Source organism: Calonectris borealis, chromosome 6 (assembly GCF_964195595.1).
Source record: "Calonectris borealis chromosome 6, bCalBor7.hap1.2, whole genome shotgun sequence".
Lineage (NCBI taxonomy): Eukaryota > Metazoa > Chordata > Aves > Procellariiformes > Procellariidae > Calonectris > Calonectris borealis.
Window position 1 is genome coordinate 35500285 of NC_134317.1, and position 22031 is coordinate 35522315.

Sequence of the window (22031 nt, forward strand, 5' to 3'; positions counted from 1 at the left end):
TATATGCATGTGTCTTTAGAGATGTATTTTGAAGAATTCAGGAGCCTGGAGCTCTCGTTATTCTTAGAGAGTGCTTCAGAGTACTGAGGACTTTTGAAAATCTGACCAATCACTTAAATACCACGGTGGAAGCTGAACTCTTTTGGAAATGTGTTTATTTACAGTATTTCATATCAGCGTATAATTTTGCATGAGATCAAATGATCTGTATTTTTTTGAGTAATAATCCCAGCTTTTAGGAATGCCATCTATAAATTACATGCAATATTAGGTATTTTTTTAATAGGAATGTTTTTGTACTCACCTCCTGAACAAAAACTCAAAAAATATTTCCATCTGTTTGGGTTTTTCCATTTGTATCAATGTCCATTTCAGAGCAACAGAGCTCAAAGAACCTGACACATTTCTCTTTGGGTATATATGCCCCAAACTTCTGCCATGTAATCCACACTGATCAAAATTTGTCCAATTTTTGTATCAATGTAAGCTGGAGGAAGCTGACAAGTTCTGTGATGAGAATTTGCATCTAAACTGATGAAAGGTTTAAACAGTAAATTCCAACAGCCAATTCTCTCAAAATCTGATGGACTTCTTAATAATACAAGGGCATACCTGAATCCATCAGTGCTAGCAAAGTTGCTGTCCGAGAACATGAATTTTTTAGCTGGCCCGGCAGTCCACTGGGAATCTTCACTGAGCACTGTATGTCATCTTTTGAAGCCAGCCAACTAGAGGACAAGGTAGTACATAATTCTTCCTACTTATTTTCGTCAGACTTCGCAAACAAGGCACTAGCATTTTTCTGTGCTACTAAGTTTGACAAGCAGGTTGCCTCATCAGCTTATTCAGCTCTAGCGAACACTTATCAGGCCTGAGCATTCTTCAAGAATATTCTCCAGTTTCTAAAATACCATACTTAGAGAGGCTAACAAAAAGAGACAGAATATTATTTAATCAAGAACTATACTAGTATTTGCAAGAAAACAATACAGCTCTTAAGGGCAAGATTGTAAGACAGTAACATTCCTGTAGGTTGCTCTAAAGTATTATAGAATGTGATTTCAATACATCAAGTATTTTAAAATGTCTTTCCCCCCACCCCCTGGAACCAAACATTTAGTCAAGAAACTCTATAAATAATAAGTGTACCATAAATAATAACAATAAATTAATTTCTTATGAATAACTGGATAAACGGAAAAGTTTGCCAACACCGAATTACAGGGTTTCTTTCTACTGCCTAAAACTATTTAGAAGCCTTCCAAAATTATTTCTCATGTTTCTCTAAATATCAAAGGCCTCTTAGTTTGGAAAAGAAACTGTTTGCCTAGGTATAAAACCCACAACTTTTTTTTCTTAGGGTCCTAGGTGACACATAACTTCTAGGAATACTGCAACACTACTACAGAGATAATAAATAATGAACAATAGTCACATTTCATAAGCCTGATGTTCCTTTTGGTCCAATCTCCACCTGCTTTAGAGCATGATGCAAGAACTCTTGCAAATCTCCTAGAGTAAGGTCCTAGGGAGTCAATTTTCCTCAGAGCACCAGTAAGAAATCTGCCAGTGCTTTGAAGCAGTCTGAAACTTAAGTTTTTGTAATAAATATTTTTTTACAGACTTGACAAATTATTTTGAAAATCTACTTATACCCTTAGAGATACTTTGTAGGAATAGATGTATATTATGCTCTGTATGAAAATGGATTTTTTTTTTTCTGGTATGATTTTTCCTTTCTCTACTTAATCGGACAAACATAAAAACTAGAACTGTAACGTAGCAAGTTGAGTACTAAGCTCCGACCTTACCAAAAACACTGGAGAGCATGTATCCAGTTTTTCTTACAACATTACCTTTGCAATCCTTCCATACACAATCCAAAAAACAAGCTGACTCAAGCTTCTCTTTTTTTTGTTTTTTGAGACCTTTTTTTTTGTTTTGTTTAAAAGAGATCTTCCTTGAAGTACACAATGGATGCTTTGCAATTTTGTAAGTAAAGTAGCAGAGCTAAGGCTAAAAGGAGAGACAGCAAGCTAGGGGAGCCAACGAGGGACAAAAAACAGCCCGGAGGGAGCTTCCCAGCTTGGGAGCAGAGGAAGCCCCAGGCTGGGGACCACCAACCAACCCAGCCCTGCAGAATTGGCCAAGGACTGGGAGGCTGCATGGGATGATCCCAAAACATCCAGGGGGTGTGTGGGGTGTCTGTTTCTCAAGTAACGAAAGGGCAACATGATGGTTGGAGGGCAGATCTCCAAGAGGCAACAAGGCCCAAGACCCTCAGCTCTTTTCGGCTCTGGCAACCCAGGCCAGCTCCTCACCACGCCCTCCCTTCTAAAGCCATAACCTGAACTCTCTCCTAAAGCAGAGCTGCAAGACGAGCAGAGGAAAATCTACTGTCCTGAATTCTATATACGTGACAGGTTGGACAGATTCAATATGCTTTTTGCGACGCTGACGGTTACGAAGGGTGGGAAAGCCAACCTCTGGCTACCCTCTCTTCTCCAGAGACAGTACTCCCTTCCTCCCCGAGGATGCATTCACAGTGAGTCTCTAGTACAAGTACACATCTACATGTATTACTTTGATGATTAATAGCAATGTCCAAGCGTGTAAAAACCAGACCAAACATTCGAAGAAAACTGCAAAAATTTACTGAATTTGCATTTAGGATAAATGCAACATCTCAAGATGTAGCTTTATAATTCATCTACTGAATATAACTTCAGCCTGCTACATGTGTCAGAAGCTTTTTCACTGTTGCTTTCTAGTTTTGCAATCCGAGATCCAAACTGTACTGCCCTTTTTGGCAAAATGGTCGAGGCTGTAAGGCCCAATTCCTTGGCTGCAAGGCGCAGAATCAATTTCTCACCAATTCCTCGAGGTAAAGTCAAGTCAGCTTTTTCTGACATTGGCAGAGAATTGAGAAACGAAACAACATCTTCGTCAAGAAAAGGAAATCTAAAGGAAAGATACACATGGGGAAAGACCCTTTAAAAACTTCATACAAATAGTCTTGGTTTTCCCCTTTACCACATGCAAAGACTTCAGAGTCTGTGTCAATTCCTAACTATAGATGTACCTTCAACGTCAGTGTCACAGTACTGAGGCAAGTCTCCAAAGCAGTTACGCTGTCTTGGAGAAAGAAAACATAATATATCATGTTTAAACTCAGAAGCCTGGAAGTTTTCAAAACTCAAGCAAAGAAAAGAGTAAGAACAAGCATTAGGCATGTTGGGTTTATACAAAACAAAAATTATGAAGAAAATACAATGGAAGAGAAGACAAATTTTAAAGTAACACTTCTCAAGATAACTTCTAAGTATTTAAAAATATTGTAAGAAGCTACACTGTAACTGTGAATCAAAAATATTTACACAACAAATTCTGACAACTTTCCTAATGCCAGGCATTCATATCTAATCACAAGCACAATTAACAGCATTGTCTGTCCACCACTGCAACTGCTAAACTGAAAATGTGCAACTCAACAGATTTGGAAAAACAGTGGCACAAAGATCACATGAAAAGACCTTTCATGCACTTGAGTGGCCTCTGCCACTGGGTAACACCTAAGGAATTGTTTGCAAGTTAGTGGTAGCATGGAGGAAGTAAACACGAATAAAATGATTCTTTAACTATTCTGACTTAACAACCAGGAAACGCAGTGGATATTGATATGCCTTTATTGCATGGACAGGAATATGTGGCTTCTATGTTATGCTGTCATTCTCCAAAGTCACTCCCCAAGTGACCACATCAGAACACTTCAAAGTTGTGCAGAAGACTGTTCCACTTAAAATGATAAGATCAACTTGATTTTGACTATTTCAACATCTGTTGCTGCTTCTTAAAACATCCAGACGGAAATCCAATGTTCAAGTTGCTAAATTTGCTCAAGTAACTCTTCCACAGTACTACAGACCACTTTTTAAAAAACAACCCCCTCCCCCCCCAACACAGTACACACTAACGAAACTGCAACAGAAATTAGAGACAATAAAATCCATAGAAGTTGCAATTAAACTTTCTGTTGGGAGTGTTAAATGCAGAATCTAACCAGCAAAACCAGTTTTGCTTCACGTTAAAACAATAATACCTGGCTTCTTTTCCGTGATCACCAATAATCCTGTCATCTCTACCAAGATTTCTAGAAGAAATGCGATCTAACTCCATTTCAAGTTCTTTTTGCAGACCCTCCAAGCCGTATTTTTTGAAGCAAACACGATGTCGAGAATACCCAGCAAGCTGTTCATCTGCTCCAATTCCTGTAAGTACAACCTAAGAAAACAATAAAAGAAATCTTTCTTAATATTTATCCAAGCTAATAATATGTAACAGATCTTAAACATTTAACTATATCTTAAGGAGAATAATTTTTAATACACATCTTCTAAATTATCTATCATGACTGGATGTGCCTTACACAGAGCTGGAACAGTTCCCAGTAAAGTCACTGGAAACTTGAAGTAGGTTCACAATCAGACCTAAAGGTACACACAAACATTTCTACCAAGGCAAGGAAAAAACACCAAATTAATGTTGTGTGCATCACAAATACACCAATATCTTCAAAGAATGTTTTTGATAGTTTCTATTACAATAAACAGCATTTGTTAAGCACCAGCCTTTATAAAAAAAATTGTTGCTGCAGATTACGCAGTATGTCGTAGGTTCTAAATAGTCATCTGAATGTACACTCACACCAGCTACTCGGTTAATAACAACTGCATTACACAAAATAAAATGTGTCATATTGCTCTGTCTACTCGATGATAAGCACATAAAACGTTATCAAGAGAAAACCACTACTACATCTGGTCCATTGCTATGCCTTCAACAGCAATTCACTATAAAAGTGGAAATCTCTTAACATACAGTCAAGTGTGTTTCACTAATCTGACACCAGCTAGTGGTCAACTGATTTTTTTACCTGTGCACAGTAGTAACTGATGGGAGAATGACAATTTCACTTTATGTTTTATTAATTCATGACCCATTTCAACATATTCTGGACCTAAGATGAATTTGTACGTTTCGCAAATCTGAGATGCACATCCTTAAGTAGATCAGTCAACTAAATCAACTGTTTCTACAGCAGTAGTTTTTACACAAACTATTGCGTTTGTTGGGGTTTTTGTTGGGGTTTTTTTTGTGTTTTTAAGATTTAGCAATTAGTAGAAAAGTAATAGAAGCCTCAAAAAGCAAAGGCAATAGTGAACTGTAAACTTCTGAAATTAAACAGTTTATTCTTCCTTACACAAACCATCAGGAATTGGGAAGTGAGAAATAAGAATCAAATTCCCAAGAAAATCATCTAGTTACTAAAAAGATTTTACTTAAAACTACATACATGAAAATAAGTTACAAAAAAGGAAGAACTATTTTTTGTAGTTCTGTCATTCAATCAGATTCAAATTACAAAAGATTCCAAGTAGTCATTTCTGCCATTATTAATTGCGTGCCTAAGAAAAGCTAGTAATTTTACAGCTGTTGGGATGCTGGCACAAAACAGTATTATTTAATATTTCATTAATGTTTATCTCTAAATTTTTTAACCTATTCAGTTTGGATTGAATACCAGTTACCCACTACTGGAGTTGAAACACCAAAAATGATACGATGATTGTTATTTTTTTTCCTAGTCACACTGTTGCTCATTCAAGCTTAATGAGAAGCCGTACACATTACATGACAAAAGAACCGAACTCCAGAATTATACAAAGTTTATCAGTATGAAATTATTCTATATTCTGCCATTGAATTTCAGAAGCCTTATAAATACTGAAGACCCCTGCTGATTTCTGAAACAACAGAACGGTTTTTACATTCACAGGTCAAGCATAAGGCAGAAAACAATCAGTACCTTTGCAGGACTTTTATACGGTTTCAGTTCTCCTTTGTTACTAATGAAACCCTCTCCTCTGGAAGCAAACCAAATTGCACAGCCAATGCTGTCATCCAAGACTGTATCTAGTGGATAAATTAAGTGATTAATGCACTGTTGTCTCATTTTTTTCAATTCCTCTAGTGTAACATTAATTTCCACAAAGTTCCAGCTTCTTGAAGGATTAATGGCTTCTAATTCTTTCAGTCCTGCCATACCAGTGATTCTGTCAGGAACATCAAAGCAAGATAAATGAGCACCAGTTTTAGCATCAAGATCTTTACAGCTTTCTTGAGGACAAAGCAAATCAAGCTGTCCTTGCCCGTTGGTATGTTTTTTAGTGGTACCCTTTTGCTTAGCTTTTTCTTTTATCATGAAAGCTACATTGAGAAGATCAATTGGTTCCCCTAAAGGCACATGTTTATCAGCAAGGGCTGCAATAACCATAGAATCAATGCCACCAGAAAAGAGCACCGCAACGTGTGCTTTCCTATTAGACATGCTTGGAACTTCTCTTGTTTTCTGATCTTCATCTCTAAAGAGAGATAAAACCCGTCTCTTCACTGCTTCATTTAAAACATCAATAAACTGATGGACTAATTTTTTCTTGTGTTCCTCTGCAAGAAATCCTTGAAGGGTTTCTACAGAAACTGTATGGATAACATTGCTGATATTAGTGCCTGGACATTCACCTGAAGCTTCAGAAATTCTTTTATTTAAGGGAATAACTGGTGCTCTGAGACATAGTTTTGATTCATTCACCATGAGAGGTATGTGGTTCGGTGTTGAAACTTGGTCCAGAACATTAATGAATGTTTCTTCTACTGCTTTCTCTGTGCAGCTGTACTTCCATGGAAACAATGTTAAAGACAAAGATTTAGCTGTTGCACAAGCTTTGAGATCAATTTTGAAAATTCCAGATGCTGGGACTTCTTGCCATTGGTTACCCAATTTGGAATAAACACTTACAGATGTGAGACGGAAAGCACTGTCAACCTCATTATTGAATTGCCAAAGCAAACTACGACGACCAAAATAATCTCTACCAAACCATAAACTGTGTCTAGATGCTTGATAATAAATAAAAGACCATGGACCCCGAAGAGATGAAAAGAGTGACAAAATGTCTGCTTCACTACTGCATAATGCAAGATGATGCAACATTACTTCAGTGTCATTCTCTAGATATCCTACAGGCACTCCATCGAAAATTTCTCCATTCCAAAGAAAAATATTGTTATTGGCATCTTCCAGAGGCTGAGGAGTCATCAGTCCCCTCAAGTGAAGTACATGGCCAGAAAACAGACACTCATAAGAGAGATCAGACGCAGTTTTTATCAACTGTTGGCTACTATCTGGTCCTCTTCTTCTAAGACGGCAGAGTATGTCTTCGTTAAAGAAATCATTTATAGCATGCTGGCTACACAAGGTAACAACGCAACAAATACCACACATTGTGACTGTGGTCAGTCACAGTCTGAATACAGATGGATTATTTCTTGATTTTAGTCTTTTCTGAATTTTCCATCTCCTGATGTGCCTTCTTTAATTCATCTAATGTATCTGCGTAAGAGAAAAAAACACGAATAATCAGTTTCATAAACTGATTAAGTTTATGAGTGAGTTTATGAGTAGATAAGTTTAAGAGTGTATCTAAGAAATGAGTAACTCCAGCCACTTGTTCAATTAAAGAGATAAACATGAAACACTAAGTAACAAAAAAGCTATAGTTTTGATGTAACACAAACATAGCTCACTGTAGCTTATTCCCCTTCAATTATACAAAGATTACGATTTTTTTTTTTCTCCCAAAGAAAGCCACACTACAGGCATAAGAATTAGGGGAATGGCCAACTATTGCCTATGTATTGCCTATGTAAGTATGATTTACACATTTGTAATAATAAGAAAAGTCAACTGTCAATTAAAATGTCAACACTATTAACTCAAATCAAAGGAAAGAAAATTAAAGTAGCAATTGTTCATTCCAGGAAATAAATTTATATATTTCTAACATTTGTTCAATCATCAACTCTCTTTATCATCATTCTCCTATCTTCATAATCCCACAGATCCATTTTTTCAACTACCTAAAGATTTCTAGCTTAGCCTCCAGTTTAACTTGTCATTATTTTCTTCCTACTCATCCCATGCAACTTTTAGACTTTTTTTTTTTTAAAAAAGGGACAAAGCGCTATACAGCTTCCCAAAGCACACTGAGAATAGCAATTCCTCTTTGGGGCAGACGTTCTCGCTCTTCCTACATCTTCAGCACTTGCTCTTTTATCACATCCATATATCAAGTGGGAAGACTTTTACATTTATCCAACACAGAAAAACAAGCACGTGTCTGGTCTACTTTGCATTTGATATAGTTGCCAGTTTTTCATTTTAGTATACTTTTGGGATCATTCACAGCTACAAATGCAGCTTTTAAAGAGTTAACTGTTTGATCAACTTTTACACTGCAAACTTACTTTTGCATTGAGATAGCGTTTCGGTTCTGTCTACAAGGAAGAATATGTTGCTATTGGGTTGCTGCCTATAAACCTTCTGTAAAACAAAAACAACACTGCATTAAGTCAAAGCAACAACTCTGGCAACCACACTGCAGCAGAAGCTGATGCAGGTCCACCGAGATACCTCTTCACTTTTATGCCAGAAGGGTAAGTTCTGCCCTGACAACACCAACATTCTAATGTCGTACCTTCAAAAACATCTCATGATCAACCCATGACTATTCTGCATTTCTCTCTTCCTCATACACGAGGGATCACATTCTATTTTAAAACACATACACATGAAAAGTAAGAATACTTCATGAAGTCTTCTGATCAACTCAAACATCTTAATGAAATAACTCAGGTAAAACGTAAAAAGGCAAAAAACCCCAACAACATACTGTGTTACACTGCACAAGTGTACATAATCAAATCATTTGGAGGACAAATTATTCTGAGAACAGCAGACCACATGTGTACCAAAATCTGTATTAAAACAAATTAAAGACAGCATGCTCTGATTTTGTTTCCCCCGCCTTGTCTCTATGCTTATTTCTCCGATGCTAAAATGGAATAGTCAAAAGCAAATTCCTAAATACTTACCCGGTTCTTCTTCAAATTAGAAAGCTCATCAACTACAACCTTCTGCTCTTTAATCTGAAAGGCAAAAGATGCACCTCAATTTAATTATTAAAAATAAACCACTATTATAATCCTGGTGGTGAACACGCTTACTGATATTTTAAGACAGTTACATTCATATATAGTTGCTGTTCTCCGAATGGACCATTGAAGACAAAGTGGAAGTAGATATAAAAATTAAATACTAAATAACTGCTCTAGAAATGGATTATCTTGCATGGATTGATATTTCTCCTACCCTCGAAAGCAATCACTACTGGGAAGCCAGAGTACCTCTACCTATTTATAATCAGAGATCACATTTTTCCCCCAGAAGAAAAGAAAACATGCAAATAACTAATAAAACATCAAATAACTTTAGAAAACAAGATTTAGCATAATATCTACAATAGACTTTACAATCACAGGTATTCTCCATATTTAAAATGAAACCAATAAAAACCTAACCCCCCCTAAAACTGTATTAAGAGCAATGGAAGCTTTTCTATCACTCTGGAGTTTTGCACAAACTTCCTTAGGGGGATTTACCACTCTGTTCAACTGCACTGGCAGAGGTGGCAGGTATTCCCATTTTCTTTTACAATGACAGCTGTCAATGCTAAAGAGCAATCAGGAGGACCGTCATAAAAGCCAACAAATAGAACAAAATCTGGTCAGCAGGCACTTAATGTTTTTTGTTAGACAGAGATACGGTTTTCTTTGTTCTTCCTTTGTGTCTCCTGGAATTGGTGCCGCGGTAGAAAGCTGCCACAGAGCTAGGTTAGCCAAACTGAATGTGGCATACAGAAAAGACAACTTTTCCAGCAGCTACATCAGTATCTTATATTTACAATTCCAACAGACAAACCAGCAGCATTGTATTTTGCTACGGACTAAACCAGCCACATTTAAGCATAACAGAAATTGCAACCTGCAATACTGTTATGTCCTAGCTTTACAGCTTCTCAGGCAATCAAAAATACCAGTGACTTTATACAATATGGCCATATGGAAAGTAAGGCATTTTTTGAGGGAAAGCAGTTCCATAAGACTTGACAGATTTCATACTAAACAAAGCTACTGGCACCACAGAAAACAGATTTATGAGGAGTGCCAGCCTCTGTGACTGAAATCCCAGACTTTTTGAGCAGATACAGCTGAAGTAGATGCTACAGAGAAAAACCTCACCGCGACTCACCTGACATTTCAAGCTCAACTCGGAGCGGTAAGAACCAAAAAAACAATTCGACAAGAGAGCTAGCAGCGAGGCCGACCAGAACTCGCTACACGACAGACGCTCTCCTCCGAGCCCTACCACGAAACCCCGGTGCTACAGGAGCCCCAGCTTCCTGACAGGACTCGCTCTCCTCTTCTTCACGCTGATCACACCCGAGGTTACAGGCTTCGCCGGGCCCCCACTCCCTGGCAGCACGGCCCTGGCCGCGCCTCAGCCCGCCCCACTCAGCCGAGAGCACCGCGGCGATACGCCGGGGGGGGACGACACACAGTGCCGCGGCCTCGGACGCCGCCGCCAGCCGCGTCGCGGTCCTCTCCCTCTCTCCCTCTCTCCCTCCCTCCCTCCCTCCGGCCCCTCAGCTCACCCTCCGGCTCAGGTCCTCCTTGTGGCGCAGCTTCGCGCTCTCCCCCTCCTCCTGCCGCGGCGCGCGGCCCGACATCCCCCCGCGGAGCGGGCCCCGCCGGGCACCACGCGCACAAACCCGGCGGCGGCGGCGGCGGCTCCGCGCGCACCACCTCCCAAAGGGCACAGCCAGCCGCGCCGGAGCATGCGCAAACAGCCCGGCGGCGGCGTGCGCGCATGCGTGCGGCAGGGCCCCGCGGAGCACCAATCAGCAGCGCTTGCTCCGCCGGAGGCGTAACTGAGCACGCGCGAGCCGCCAGGCGCGAAGGGGTGGGGCGGGGCGGGGCGGGGCGGGGCTGTCGCCGTCGCACCTGAGGCGGCCGGCGGTGGCGGTAACGGAGGAGGGGTCCCGCTCCTCCCGGTACCGGCCTGCCGTCCGCACGGGCAGCAGGGGACGTCTTGGCCCAGTGAAAGACTTCCTGGGAATGCTACGCTGGCGGCGAGCTGTCACCGTGTCCGTGAGGGCATTGGCAAGGCCAAGGTGAAAGCGCTGTTTGGAATGAGGGCTGGAGACTGGGCCTTGTACAGTGTGAAGGAAAAAGAGAAGAAAAAGAAAAGTGCCTTGGGACTGCTTGGTGCAGTGGTGACCCTGAACCAGAGTCAGGCAGCTTGCTCTGGAATACCTTCAAGCAGTTTGTGTAAAGGTATTCCAGAGGAGATATGAATTATATAATATTTACAGATATTAAGATTATATGTTTTCCTCTTTGGTAGGATGGTCTTAATATTTCTCTGTCTCTTCCATTCTACTATAGATATATTGCAGTGATGCATCTGTCTTCCTGTCCTTATAAATACAGGGAAGAAGTTGTGTAAGTGGCAGGATGATGATAGCACAACGACAAATAATATTATAACGATTTGCTATCATAAATAAATGTAGGCTGAGAAGTGGTAAAAGGAGCCAATTACTGTGAGAAGAAGGTTTTGAAAATGTCTTCCACTAGCACTAATGAGGAACAAAATAGAGTATGATTTACTTATGAAAGGAATTACATGCTCTTCTCACTGAGTTAATTGGTGAATGAACTGCGTATCGTGGGAAATCAGAAGCCTGCTGATTTTCATGGAAAATAGATCATATATTTATTAATGAGTATTAGTGGGTATCAGTGGGGAATTTGGGTAAAACTTTGTCAAGGTGGTTGATGTAGGAACATTACAGGTATTTTCTGGTCTCATGTTATCCCTTTCCCTCTTTTTAAATACTGTTGTGTAATTATTCTAAAGACTCAAGAGCCATCCCAAACTTACAGACTACTACTGATAGCTCAGTTGGGATAGAAATCTCATAAAATCCTACAAGTCCTTACGCTGCTGACTGCACTGCAATTATTGTGCAAATCTTCATGAATTATTTGAAATACTTTCTATTTTAGTAAGTGAGGTAGGAGTGTTGACTTTTGCTGCTTTGTGATTTGTGGCTCACATAATCATATGTGTTATGTATTTTGATAATACTTAGAGCTTGTGAGCAAGATTACACCTTGTTTTGGTGGTATCCATAAGCTTGGTTGGAATGTCTGTGATGTTGATTGGAATTTTTGGTAGTGGTGTAGGGAGAATAAGGATTTTGGCTGCTAGTAGAAGCATGAAAAAAGACAATTTGGCTATAAGAATATTTAACAACACAGTAACTTGCAAATGTTATGCTTATTTGCCTTTAACAGAAAGAGAAACTGAGGTTACGGTTTCATAAAAGGTCAGTCTTGCTCTTCCCTCCACCTTCTGCCACACACTTCTGCCTCCACTCTTGCATCAACGTGGCTGCTTATGGGATGGTGTGGTGAGACAGGTTAGGTAGCTGATCCGGCTTTCTCTGCAGTGTACCAGGGCTTATGTGATCCTGGCAGTCCCAAAGCAGATTAACTGAAGCTGCTGGGGAACGGTTGCCTAGGGGTTGGAGAGGTTCTGGGGCTTGTCCCTTCAAATTCTAGAAGAAATACGCATGCCTGGGTCACAAACAACAGTTTTGATGCTATTGCTCAGTGTGCTTTGTAGTTTGTCACTTTTGTTCTGTGGAGTCATTTGTTTAATCTGAGTACCTCCCAACCCTTTGCTGCCTGAGTGTTTTATTTACTGTTGATATGTTACAAAGGTTGATGATCAAGTAATCCAGTAGTCAAAGTATAATTTCTGTACTGATGATCCTTTTCATGTTCAGTAATAAATACAGTTAATGTTTATTAATGAAAAATTCATCACTCTGTTCCTGAGAATGTTTCCTTGGTTGGTTCATAAGAGTGATGATAATGGTCTTGAGGCATAATAGCAAATGTGGAATGTTTTCAACTTCTGGTCTTACCACGCATTGCTGATTCTTCTACTGATATGGAATGTGCTCTTGTTAAGTCCTTTTTAAAATGGATGTATTCCTGGAACATGATTACTCCTGAAATTACTCACATTCATACCCACAATAAGAGTAGCTGTGTTTAAAACTCAACAAAGGAAAAGGTTGGCACCTTTTCCTGTGCAGAGCTGTGACATCTTGATTCAACCTTATTTCAGGGCTGCTGTAGTTCTGTTGTGTGCTATGTGCTTGCACTGTTCTTCATGAGAGGTGGTGAGGTGACTCAGGAGCTGATCTGGCTGACAACTAAGTGGGCAATGTAGTTCAGTGATACATCTCTGGTCAATCTGCTTGTGTCTGTGCACTTCTCTTGTGCCAGCTTAGGTGCTCTGAACTATTTCTGGCATAAAACTATTTTTGGGAGGTTAGTAATGCCTGACACAATGTTAATAAAGTAGCAAGGAATATTTCAGAGTCTTTTTAAAGTCTTCACCTTTTCAGCATTTGGGATCTTTAAAAATATACACAATAACACAAATTACCCAACAGCAGTGTAAACAGTTACAAAACAGGCAGCCCTTACGGATGCCAGAAAATATTTGAAGTTGCCATCGCGTGTTAGCAAACGCATGACCAAAACAGTATCCTCAAATAACTAAGCTCAAGCTCTGACAGACTGTTGTTAAAAGCATGCTGAGAATGTTAGGCCATCCTTCTGAAAACCGCTATCAGTCTTCAAGATCTTTTTTCAAGATGTTGGCAGTACATTTGCGTCCAATGATTTTTACAGATGTGAGAGGTAGAGGGTAGCATTGATAATGCCTTTGGGGCTTAGCAGTGCCAAGTTTCCATGCTTTACTGTGGGATAGAAATCTGCATATGCTCAGTTCTGTATCTAAGCTGATGCTTGGTAGCATGTTAAGCCACGATAACTTGATTGTGGGTTCAAACCTGAGTCATTTATAGGTTCAGCTGTAAGTGACTGTAATCTGAGGAGACTTGTCATGCTTTAGAACGACTCTTGAAGGTCCTTGGAACTGAACGGTACCAGGACAATTGTAGCTCTAATGTTGGCCACAAGAGAGCAAGCTGTAACTGTGCTGGCTGTTTGGTGAATCCAGAGATAGTCAAAGAATGGAGCCTGGGATATAAGACAGGTAGATGAGATCACTAGAAGGCGGAGAGCATGGTCAGAGGGGATTGGCTTTTTTTTTGGTCTTTTTTGGAATATTTTAAATTCTCATCCTGGGTTATTTTGTATTCAGACATTGTAACTTCAGAATCCATGTGAGTAAATCCTGAGATGTAACATTATCTCTACATTAACTTCTCAGTTGAACCTAAATTTTAATAACTTATTAACTCATACCAATCTAAGAAAATTCAAATTGCTGAAATTAATTGCGTTTGCTTTGTGGTAATCCTTCTGCTAATTTGATTGAGACATTAGGATTTGAAGGGAGTTAGGTTAGTTTACACAACCAGGGATCTGGATCTATGTACCGGAATCTATGTAAAGTTGCGGTTTGTTTCCTTAGGTTAAGTATCTAGATTATCAATTGCATAAGAAACTTTGCAAACCCTCTAATCATTCTGCTTTAAAAGTCCTATTACTGCAAACAAAACAAGAAGTCTGAGCACTTTTATGAGCTTGAAGTACAGTCAGTTTTTTCAGTATTTACTTCTGATACACTGTTAAAGCAATCTGAAAACTCCTTTGCACAAAACTTCTGCATAGGTCAGATGCATAAAATTGTTACTTTTCTAGTTAAAAGCAGAATTTCATCACTTTCACATGGAAGATTATAAGGCTGTTGTGAAAATAGCTGAGAACTTGCATAGCATCAATATATCATTAGTTTTTACAAGCTGATTTTATTCCTTAAAGCTTCTAAAAGTGCTGGACCAAGCAGCTTGTTTGTAAAATACTCCCAGCATAGTCTTTCTTCTCATGATTTAAATAAAGGAGGGTTTAAAAATAGACTTTTCCAAGTCTACTCTGTGTTCTTCAGTGTAAAACTGGAGTAACTAATGAATACAAGGGCCTTTCTCCAGGTCTTATGTTGTTGTAGCTGAGAACACAGTTTGACCTTTAATTCTCATAATCTTTCATTCCGTAGTGCAGAACACCTTGTTGTGCACTTTGCTAGAGTTTAAAAAGAGAGTTGAGAAGCTCATGTGAGTGGTAATTTGACTTAGAAAGGTAGAACTAAAAGATTTGGTTTTGTCTCTTGTTTATGAACTCTCTTTTGTTATAGAGAGTTTATAACCTGGCACGACAGTCCCTCGCATAACCCAGTACCACACAGGTTTACTATAGTAACCGTCTAGTTTGAATATGGAATCAGATTTCCAGATATACATTTTGAGCAGTGAATGTTCAGGAATCTTAAAAAAATCAAGTGCTCTCTCTTACAACAACAAACATTTTGTTTGCAGTGTAAAGCTGGAGGCCTGCTGGCTGGAAGCTGGAAGCCCTTCTGTTGATGCCACTAAGGAGCAGGGGTATGAGTGGCTTAGAACTGCTTGTGAACACCGGATGGACCTATGCCTCATGTGCATTACCTTGGATTGGGGCATCTTGATGCAAAATCAGATCATGCTAATATTTCTGCCTAATGAGAAAAGGAAAAGAGAACTGCACCAAATACACTCTGAGAGAAGAGTCAGCCTGCCCAGTAGTCTGCTTTTTGCAAGCTGAGCTAGGAAGCCTGGAGAAGACTAGAGGAATAATTATGTGCTTGCTTCTATTTCCTGTTGGGAGTGCCTCCCTGACAGTAAGTACTGTGTTTAATACTACGTACAACTGATATTTTCTTGAAGATAAAACACAGAGATTAGATTGCTTTGAAGGAGTAGGCAGGCCTGAGCAGCATGGGCTGAAGGTACAGAAGTAGCAGCCTGCTTGTGTTACTCTAATACGGGTCTCCTAGATCCAGGGACTTGGTCATTTTGGCTGAGATTGGAAACATGCTTTATGGGACTGTAACCTTAGACACAAAATGGACCTGCCTAAGTGTGAGCTTGGGCAGACCAGAACATGTCTGAGTAGGCTGGAGAGAGGCGGAAATGCCTAATACCTTTGCAAGGCTCTCTGAGGCAAGAGTGAAGGTAAGGCTGTTTGTTCTAAGACACCCAGTTGGATTAGGATCTTACCTAGACTGATTTATTGAATGCATTGCTCTCAAGTGCTTTTTGTCCCTTTGTTCTCATTGTTACAGACATTTGAACTTAGTGCTTGCTGGTGAGCAAATACAGCCACTTGGACATCAAGGAGAGAAAATTTAGTTTTTCCAGGTTTGGAGAGGGGGATTATTTGAAAGGAAACTCTTAGGTTTTCAAATTCTAATGTGCCAGCGGCCACGCTATCAGACAGTTTATTTGGCTTCACTTATTTTTATACTTAATTCTTTGTGTCTTAGGCTATGCTGAGGGCTTCCCATTTACCCATTGTCCTTATTCGTCTCTAGCCATTGTTTTTTTTTTCTCTATTTGAAGCTTCGGTACAAATCAGCCTGCACACATGGCAAAACCACCTGGGACCCAAATAACTGAAATCTTATTAGAGTTTTCAGTCTTGAGGGTTATACTTGTTCACCATCATTTTATGATGAATGTGATACTTAGTGCTCTGACTGCTTTAGGGGTCCATAGAACTCAAAATGCCTGACTGAGATAGATAAATACAGAGAGGAAATCTAAGCCAAAGTTGTGTGAGTTGGCAGAGTGAGGAACAGAACTAGCTTTTCTTCACATGTTCACATGTTCTGCCTATGAGCAGAAATTACTATTTCCGTGTTTAATGAGGCTATTTTTGCTTTATGAAGTCACAGTCAGAAAACTACTCAGTACAAAAAAATTCACTGCACTGAATGGTGAATTTGTATCTATTTTAATTTTATCGCAGTTTTTATGTTGACTGTTTTAAACCATCGTGCTTGCTTGGCAGCCTAGACACTTCATCTCAGTAGCTAGAAGGAAAATATTCTGATCAAGTTCTCATGGGGCAGCAGACTAAGGATTCCACAGCTAGGTGAGCTCTGACAGAAAAGCTCACAGAATAGATCTCATGAAACCTTTATTTTTGAAATATCACTGGCCAAAAGTATCTTCCATGTGTCATGTTGACATAAAACCTGAAGAAAGGCAAAATTCACTAGTCACAAGTTGCTGTCCTATGCATTACTATGATTGTCATCTTATTTAAAGTGTAAACATCACTGAGATTTAACTGTTCTCCCCAACTATCCCCCTGTGAAACACCATCACTGATCCTATACTCTTTCCCACTTTTACCACAATTTTTAGAGTAGTTACAGCTGTTACAATTAAGGAAGAAGGACATATAGTAGTACAAAAGGGCTATAACTACTGTGAGGTGTAAGAACCTTGTCTTTTATATAGTATAATAGCCCTCAAAAGGTTTCCTTCTCTTCTAAGGCAGAACCTTAGAAGCTAAGAAACCAGCAATGTAAGTGTTGGTAGGCTTTAAATGTTAATAGTATTATCTGTAGCTGATACAGTTACTTGAAATGCAGTAATGTTGACTGAGTTACTAATATTCACAGTACTGATTTTTTAATATGATAGTTCATCATTTGGAGCAAGAATTAACCACAAGGGAGGGAGAGGCATGGTTACATAATTCCTGGCATATATTTTAACAGTAGTTTAGGTAATAGAAAGCTTAAAAACAGTCTTTCTGCCAGTGACATACATGAGCATATGTGAGAGAGGTAGCCTAGGTAAATCATACAATTTTGCAACACTGAACATTCGAGTAACATATCATTTTTATAAATATCCCAACATTTCTGTAATAAAAGGTATTTAGCACTTCTGAAATCAAGACAGTGAAGTAGCTGTCCGGAAAAAAAAACAACCCAAAACAAACATTAGATACCTCTAAGTTAAAATCTCGGCCTACGCGTGTTGTAAGTTCAGTTAATGCTGTTAGAGCAAATTTTAAAAACCTTTTAAAAAGAATATGAGAGTATGAGTGTAACTTGACAGACATACTCAGTAGTAGTGACCTTGGTTAGCAGTGGAAGTCAGAAATAAGAATACTGAATTTAGAATAAACAACCTTTTGCCAAATTTTGCTTACAGTCTCAATAGGTTGGAGGTGACAGTAATGTCAGTATCAGTTTACATGGGCATAAAGGAGGAAAATTTAAAGTGGCCTAGCAGTAGTAGCATATGAAACTAAACTATGGAGCTACCCTCTGTTGGTAGAATTGCAAGCAACGTGAGCAAGATGTGACTACATTTGATTGTCTCCAGACCGGAACAAAAAAAGAGGCATGACAATGAATTGTAATGAAGGAACATAAATTTCTAGAATTATTCCAGTCCAAAAGGATTAAAGTTCTCTCAAAAGAAGGGAAAACTGGCAACTGTTTTTCACTTTCTCTCTATCTTCTTAGCCTTCTCAGCTGGTTTCCATCCTCAATCAAATGTTGAAAAATGATTATCAGGGAGATAATGAATTTCAGTCCTTGATATGGAAGCTGAAAATAGGTACTTGAGGAATGTGGTAGATTTTTCTAGTGTGGACTATGTGTATGTTATATGGATATGGCCCTTCCTTGTAATGCACCAAAAAATAGTCAATAATGTTATCTCAGTCATAAAACTATGTCAGTATACTTATATCTGAATTACAAGACCAAATTGGTACAATGAAAATTCTACTACTTCAGATACATGGCGCTCCGTGGCAGAAAAAAAAAGTAGGTTAGAACATAAGATAACACACAAGTGGCTGCTTGGAGTCAGATCAAAGGTCCATCTAGCTCTATAGGCTGTCTCCATCTGTATTTGATAAATGAAGCCCAGGAAAGAACATGCAAAGAAGTATAAACAAGAAAAAACAATTTGTTTCAAATGCTGGTTACACTAGAAAAGGTGATCTATGTGGCAGAAGTTCTTTTGTTTTTTGAAATCATACTGCCTTCTTTAACAAGATGAGATGGATTTGTCTCCTCCTGTTTCCTGATCAAGGAGGAGTTGGGTGTGTACTTTCTCGGAGCAGAGAAGGAAAGCGCAGTGTGTAACAAAATCTCTTGGGAACTTGTTTCTCAGTTGTGGTGGACAGCTAAGCATTTGGGAGGAATTTTTAAGGAATAAATGTTTATTTGCTTCTTTTAACTTATTAGACTGGGAGAACTACAGTTTTCTAGCACAAGTACATGGTAAAAAGGAAAAGCAAGCCACGTTGTCTTTCAGTAACAATCTGCAAAAGTAGTTACATTGGAGTAATAATGTGTGTTTATAGTATGCAGAAAGTGGTAAGTAATTAATCCCCAAAGTGGCTGTTGGAGACCATTTTAATTTGCGCATAACATAGGTTAAACAGGGGACTGTGGTAAATTGATCTGCCCCATTCTCACTGTTCATGTCAATGTCAGGATTATAATTTAGTCCCTGGTTTATTGCTATGTAGAATGCAAAAGACTGTGCTACTTCCTTTTGAGGAAGTGTTTAGACTTCACGTTTTGTAATCTGTAAGTGTGGTCAAAATCCTCTTATGAACAGTGTTCAAAACTCAAAAGGCAATTCAAATTTTAAAGCAATCCTTAGGCATAAAGAGTATGTTAAGATGTTGACAGTCGGACTGCAAGGATTCTTCAAGTATCTGTCCCAGTGGGGAGAAAAAACCCACACTCAAGCCCCTGAACAGTAGTGTCACAGGCTGCGCCTGGCTTATTGGTGAGCAGAGTTTAAGTGGTAAGTTTGTCACAACTGTTAAAGAATTTATATTGTATTCAGCACAATTAAAGCAGAACAGACAGATTTGGCAAATACCTGCTGAAAAGGCCTCGTAGCCAGCCCTTGCAACTGTCAGATTTACTCTATTAGTTAAACAGCTACTGCAGAAATTATATTAAGAGATCAGATTAAAAGTTATATTAACTAGAAGGAGGTCATGATCTTTTTAAAAATCAGAGGAAGATGATTACTACTCTTTCTTTTTTTGCATTTTACTTTTTATCTGAAGTATTTAATTGACTTTTAATCCTCTGTTAAATAAGTTCACTAAATATAGTCTTACATGGATTGTCTACTACTGAAATGAGTGCAACAGCTCCTTAACAGTACATAGAACCATTCAAAATATTTTTGGATAAGAAATGAAGGCTCTAGCATTCAGTTATTGTGCATGTAACTTACACTTATTTGTTTACTGTCTCTTTACACAAAGTGTTGCCAGGAGACTTTGCCATGCTTATTTTCAATCATGCACTAGAATAGACTCCTGCAGACTGTATGCTTCCTCCTTTAGTGCTCTACCTTTATTTTTTTAATAAAAGAGCTAACAGCTAACACCGTGGAGAATAAAATACATATTTGTATGACTGAAAAATTGGAAAATTTTGTTCATACATGATATTGGGAAATAAAAAGCATTTCTTCTTTTGAGTAATAATTGGAAAATAGATTTATTTTTAGTTTGCAATTATAATTGGTATTTTTAGCTGTAATAGAAGTCATTATCATCTTATTATATAAAACATGTCATCTGCATCTTACTTGTTTAAATGCATAGTAATCCGCAAGGCCAAATTCTGCTGCCTTCCTCTTGTAGGTAATTTGAATCGAATGACATTTGATTACAAAGTAAGATGAGCAAGATTTAGCTTATAAAGAACTGTTTGGGTGACTGCATTCTTTCTGTAGGGAATATAAGCAACGCAGTCTTGAAAGTCTCGCTGTGGAGGATGTCCATTAGCTTTAATGGAACGTCATGTCTCATTTGTGTAAATTTAAGTGTGTGCGAGTTTGTGTGTGAGTACAGAAATACAAGTTTATATATATGCACATAAGCATACTGTATTAGATAATAATCATCCTAGCTATTCTAATTATTGTTAGTAGCATTTCTTTATATTGTGGAATTCTATGTTTCATATGTATGTATGGTGTCAAATAAGGAGTTCGTAGTTAAACTCTTAAAAAAAAAATAATTCCCAAGTTAGTGTCATTCCTAGGAAAGAGTGAAGCAGAGATAAAATATTGGAAGTGTAGACAGAAAAGCTTAAGAAATTATTAGTGAAAATCGAACAGGAATAATGTGGAGAAATTGGCAAGGGCTGAATCATCTTACAGAAAACAGTTTGGAAGTTGAGAACTGTGTATTAAAATTATACACCAAGGAGAGGTTAGGAGACTCTTTAGATAGCAAAGCAGAGATGATGATGCAGTACAGATGCTAATTTGGTTTGTAGAACAGCTTCCCTACTTAAATAGTTCTAGATTTTTGTGAATTTTCGTTTAGGTCCAGGTATAGATCACTACGAATCTGTAGAAAAGTGCCCACAAGTTTCAGCAAGCACTTGTGTTGAAACCCATACGAGTTTCAGAATTAAGTTTGGATTTGATCAGAATCTGTTGATACTTTATGTATAAAAAGCAAAACTACTGTAAACTATTTGGAAAATATTGTATGGGTAGTGGAATATATGGGAATAATTGGTGCTCTGTGTAGCAGACAAGGTCAGACTTATCCTAGAGCATAAACTCATTTCAGGATGAAGCCCTAAGTGACAAGAATAGCTGTTCCCAGGATGAAGAATCTAGAAGTTACTTATGAGAAGAGTCTGGATTTTTAATGGGCCAACATTGTTTGAAATATTTAACAACTAAGTAGAAGTTAAAGAAGGAAGTTAGGTGATACTAAACACTTCAAAAAAACCCAAACAAAAAAAATCAAACTAAAAAACAGTTAAGGAGAACAAGAAGAATTTTAAATAGTTTTATACCTGAATAGATGCTGTTCTTACTCCACCTTTGATTTGCCTTGCCTACAGATAAAAAATTTTCTCTGAGGCTTGATGGCCTCTGAGGGATGCCAGATCCTGTTTTGAAAAGGATTTTTAAATCATCATGGATAACTCAACTAATGTTTTTTTCAGGTTTACAGAAGTCATTAAAACCTAAACTCAGGTGAATTAAAACACTATTAGAAATGGAACAGCCAAAGGGGGCAGTTTCCACATCACATGTAATGAATCAGACCTAAATATGCATTTAAGATCACTGCATTTTACTATTTTCTTTCAGGCACTACTCCGTTCCAAAGCCATGCAG

The 22031-nt window shown here is 38.5% G+C and overlaps 2 protein-coding genes across 2 annotated transcripts; both read right to left on the reverse strand.

Moving 5' to 3' along the window:
- Nucleotides 1-2631: 2631 nt before the first annotated feature.
- On the reverse strand, nt 2632-7342 carry ASNSD1 (asparagine synthetase domain containing 1). Its single transcript, XM_075153666.1, has 3 exons — nt 5867-7342; nt 4100-4281; nt 2632-2961 (listed from the first exon to the last, which is right to left on the reverse strand). The coding sequence occupies exons 1-3, from the start codon at nt 7340-7342 to the stop codon at nt 2700-2702; spliced, it is 1920 nt and encodes a 639-aa protein (XP_075009767.1). The 3' UTR covers nt 2632-2699.
- ASDURF (ASNSD1 upstream open reading frame) lies at nt 7174-10749 on the reverse strand. Its single transcript, XM_075153677.1, has 4 exons — nt 10611-10749; nt 8992-9045; nt 8365-8440; nt 7174-7450 (listed from the first exon to the last, which is right to left on the reverse strand). The coding sequence occupies exons 1-4, from the start codon at nt 10683-10685 to the stop codon at nt 7380-7382; spliced, it is 276 nt and encodes a 91-aa protein (XP_075009778.1). The 5' UTR covers nt 10686-10749; the 3' UTR covers nt 7174-7379.
- Between the last annotated feature and the right edge of the window lie 11282 nt (nt 10750-22031).

Coding starts and splice junctions, on each gene's coding strand:
- ASDURF (XM_075153677.1), bottom strand. CDS start 10,685: ATGTCGGGCCGCGCGCCGCGGCAGGAGGAGGGGGAGAGCGCGAAGCTG. Junction 9,046..10,610: donor AGGAGGACCTGAGCCGGAGG/GTGAGCTGAGGG, acceptor TTTGCCTTTCAG/ATTAAAGAGCAGAAGGTTGT. Junction 7,451..8,364: donor AACGCTATCTCAATGCAAAA/GTAAGTTTGCAG, acceptor TCTCTTACGCAG/ATACATTAGATGAATTAAAG.
- ASNSD1 (XM_075153666.1), bottom strand. CDS start 7,342: ATGTGTGGTATTTGTTGCGTTGTTACCTTGTGTAGCCAGCATGCTATA. Junction 4,282..5,866: donor CGTATAAAAGTCCTGCAAAG/GTACTGATTGTT, acceptor TTGTTTTCTTAG/GTTGTACTTACAGGAATTGG. Junction 2,962..4,099: donor GATCACGGAAAAGAAGCCAG/GTATTATTGTTT, acceptor TCTTTCCTTTAG/ATTTCCTTTTCTTGACGAAG.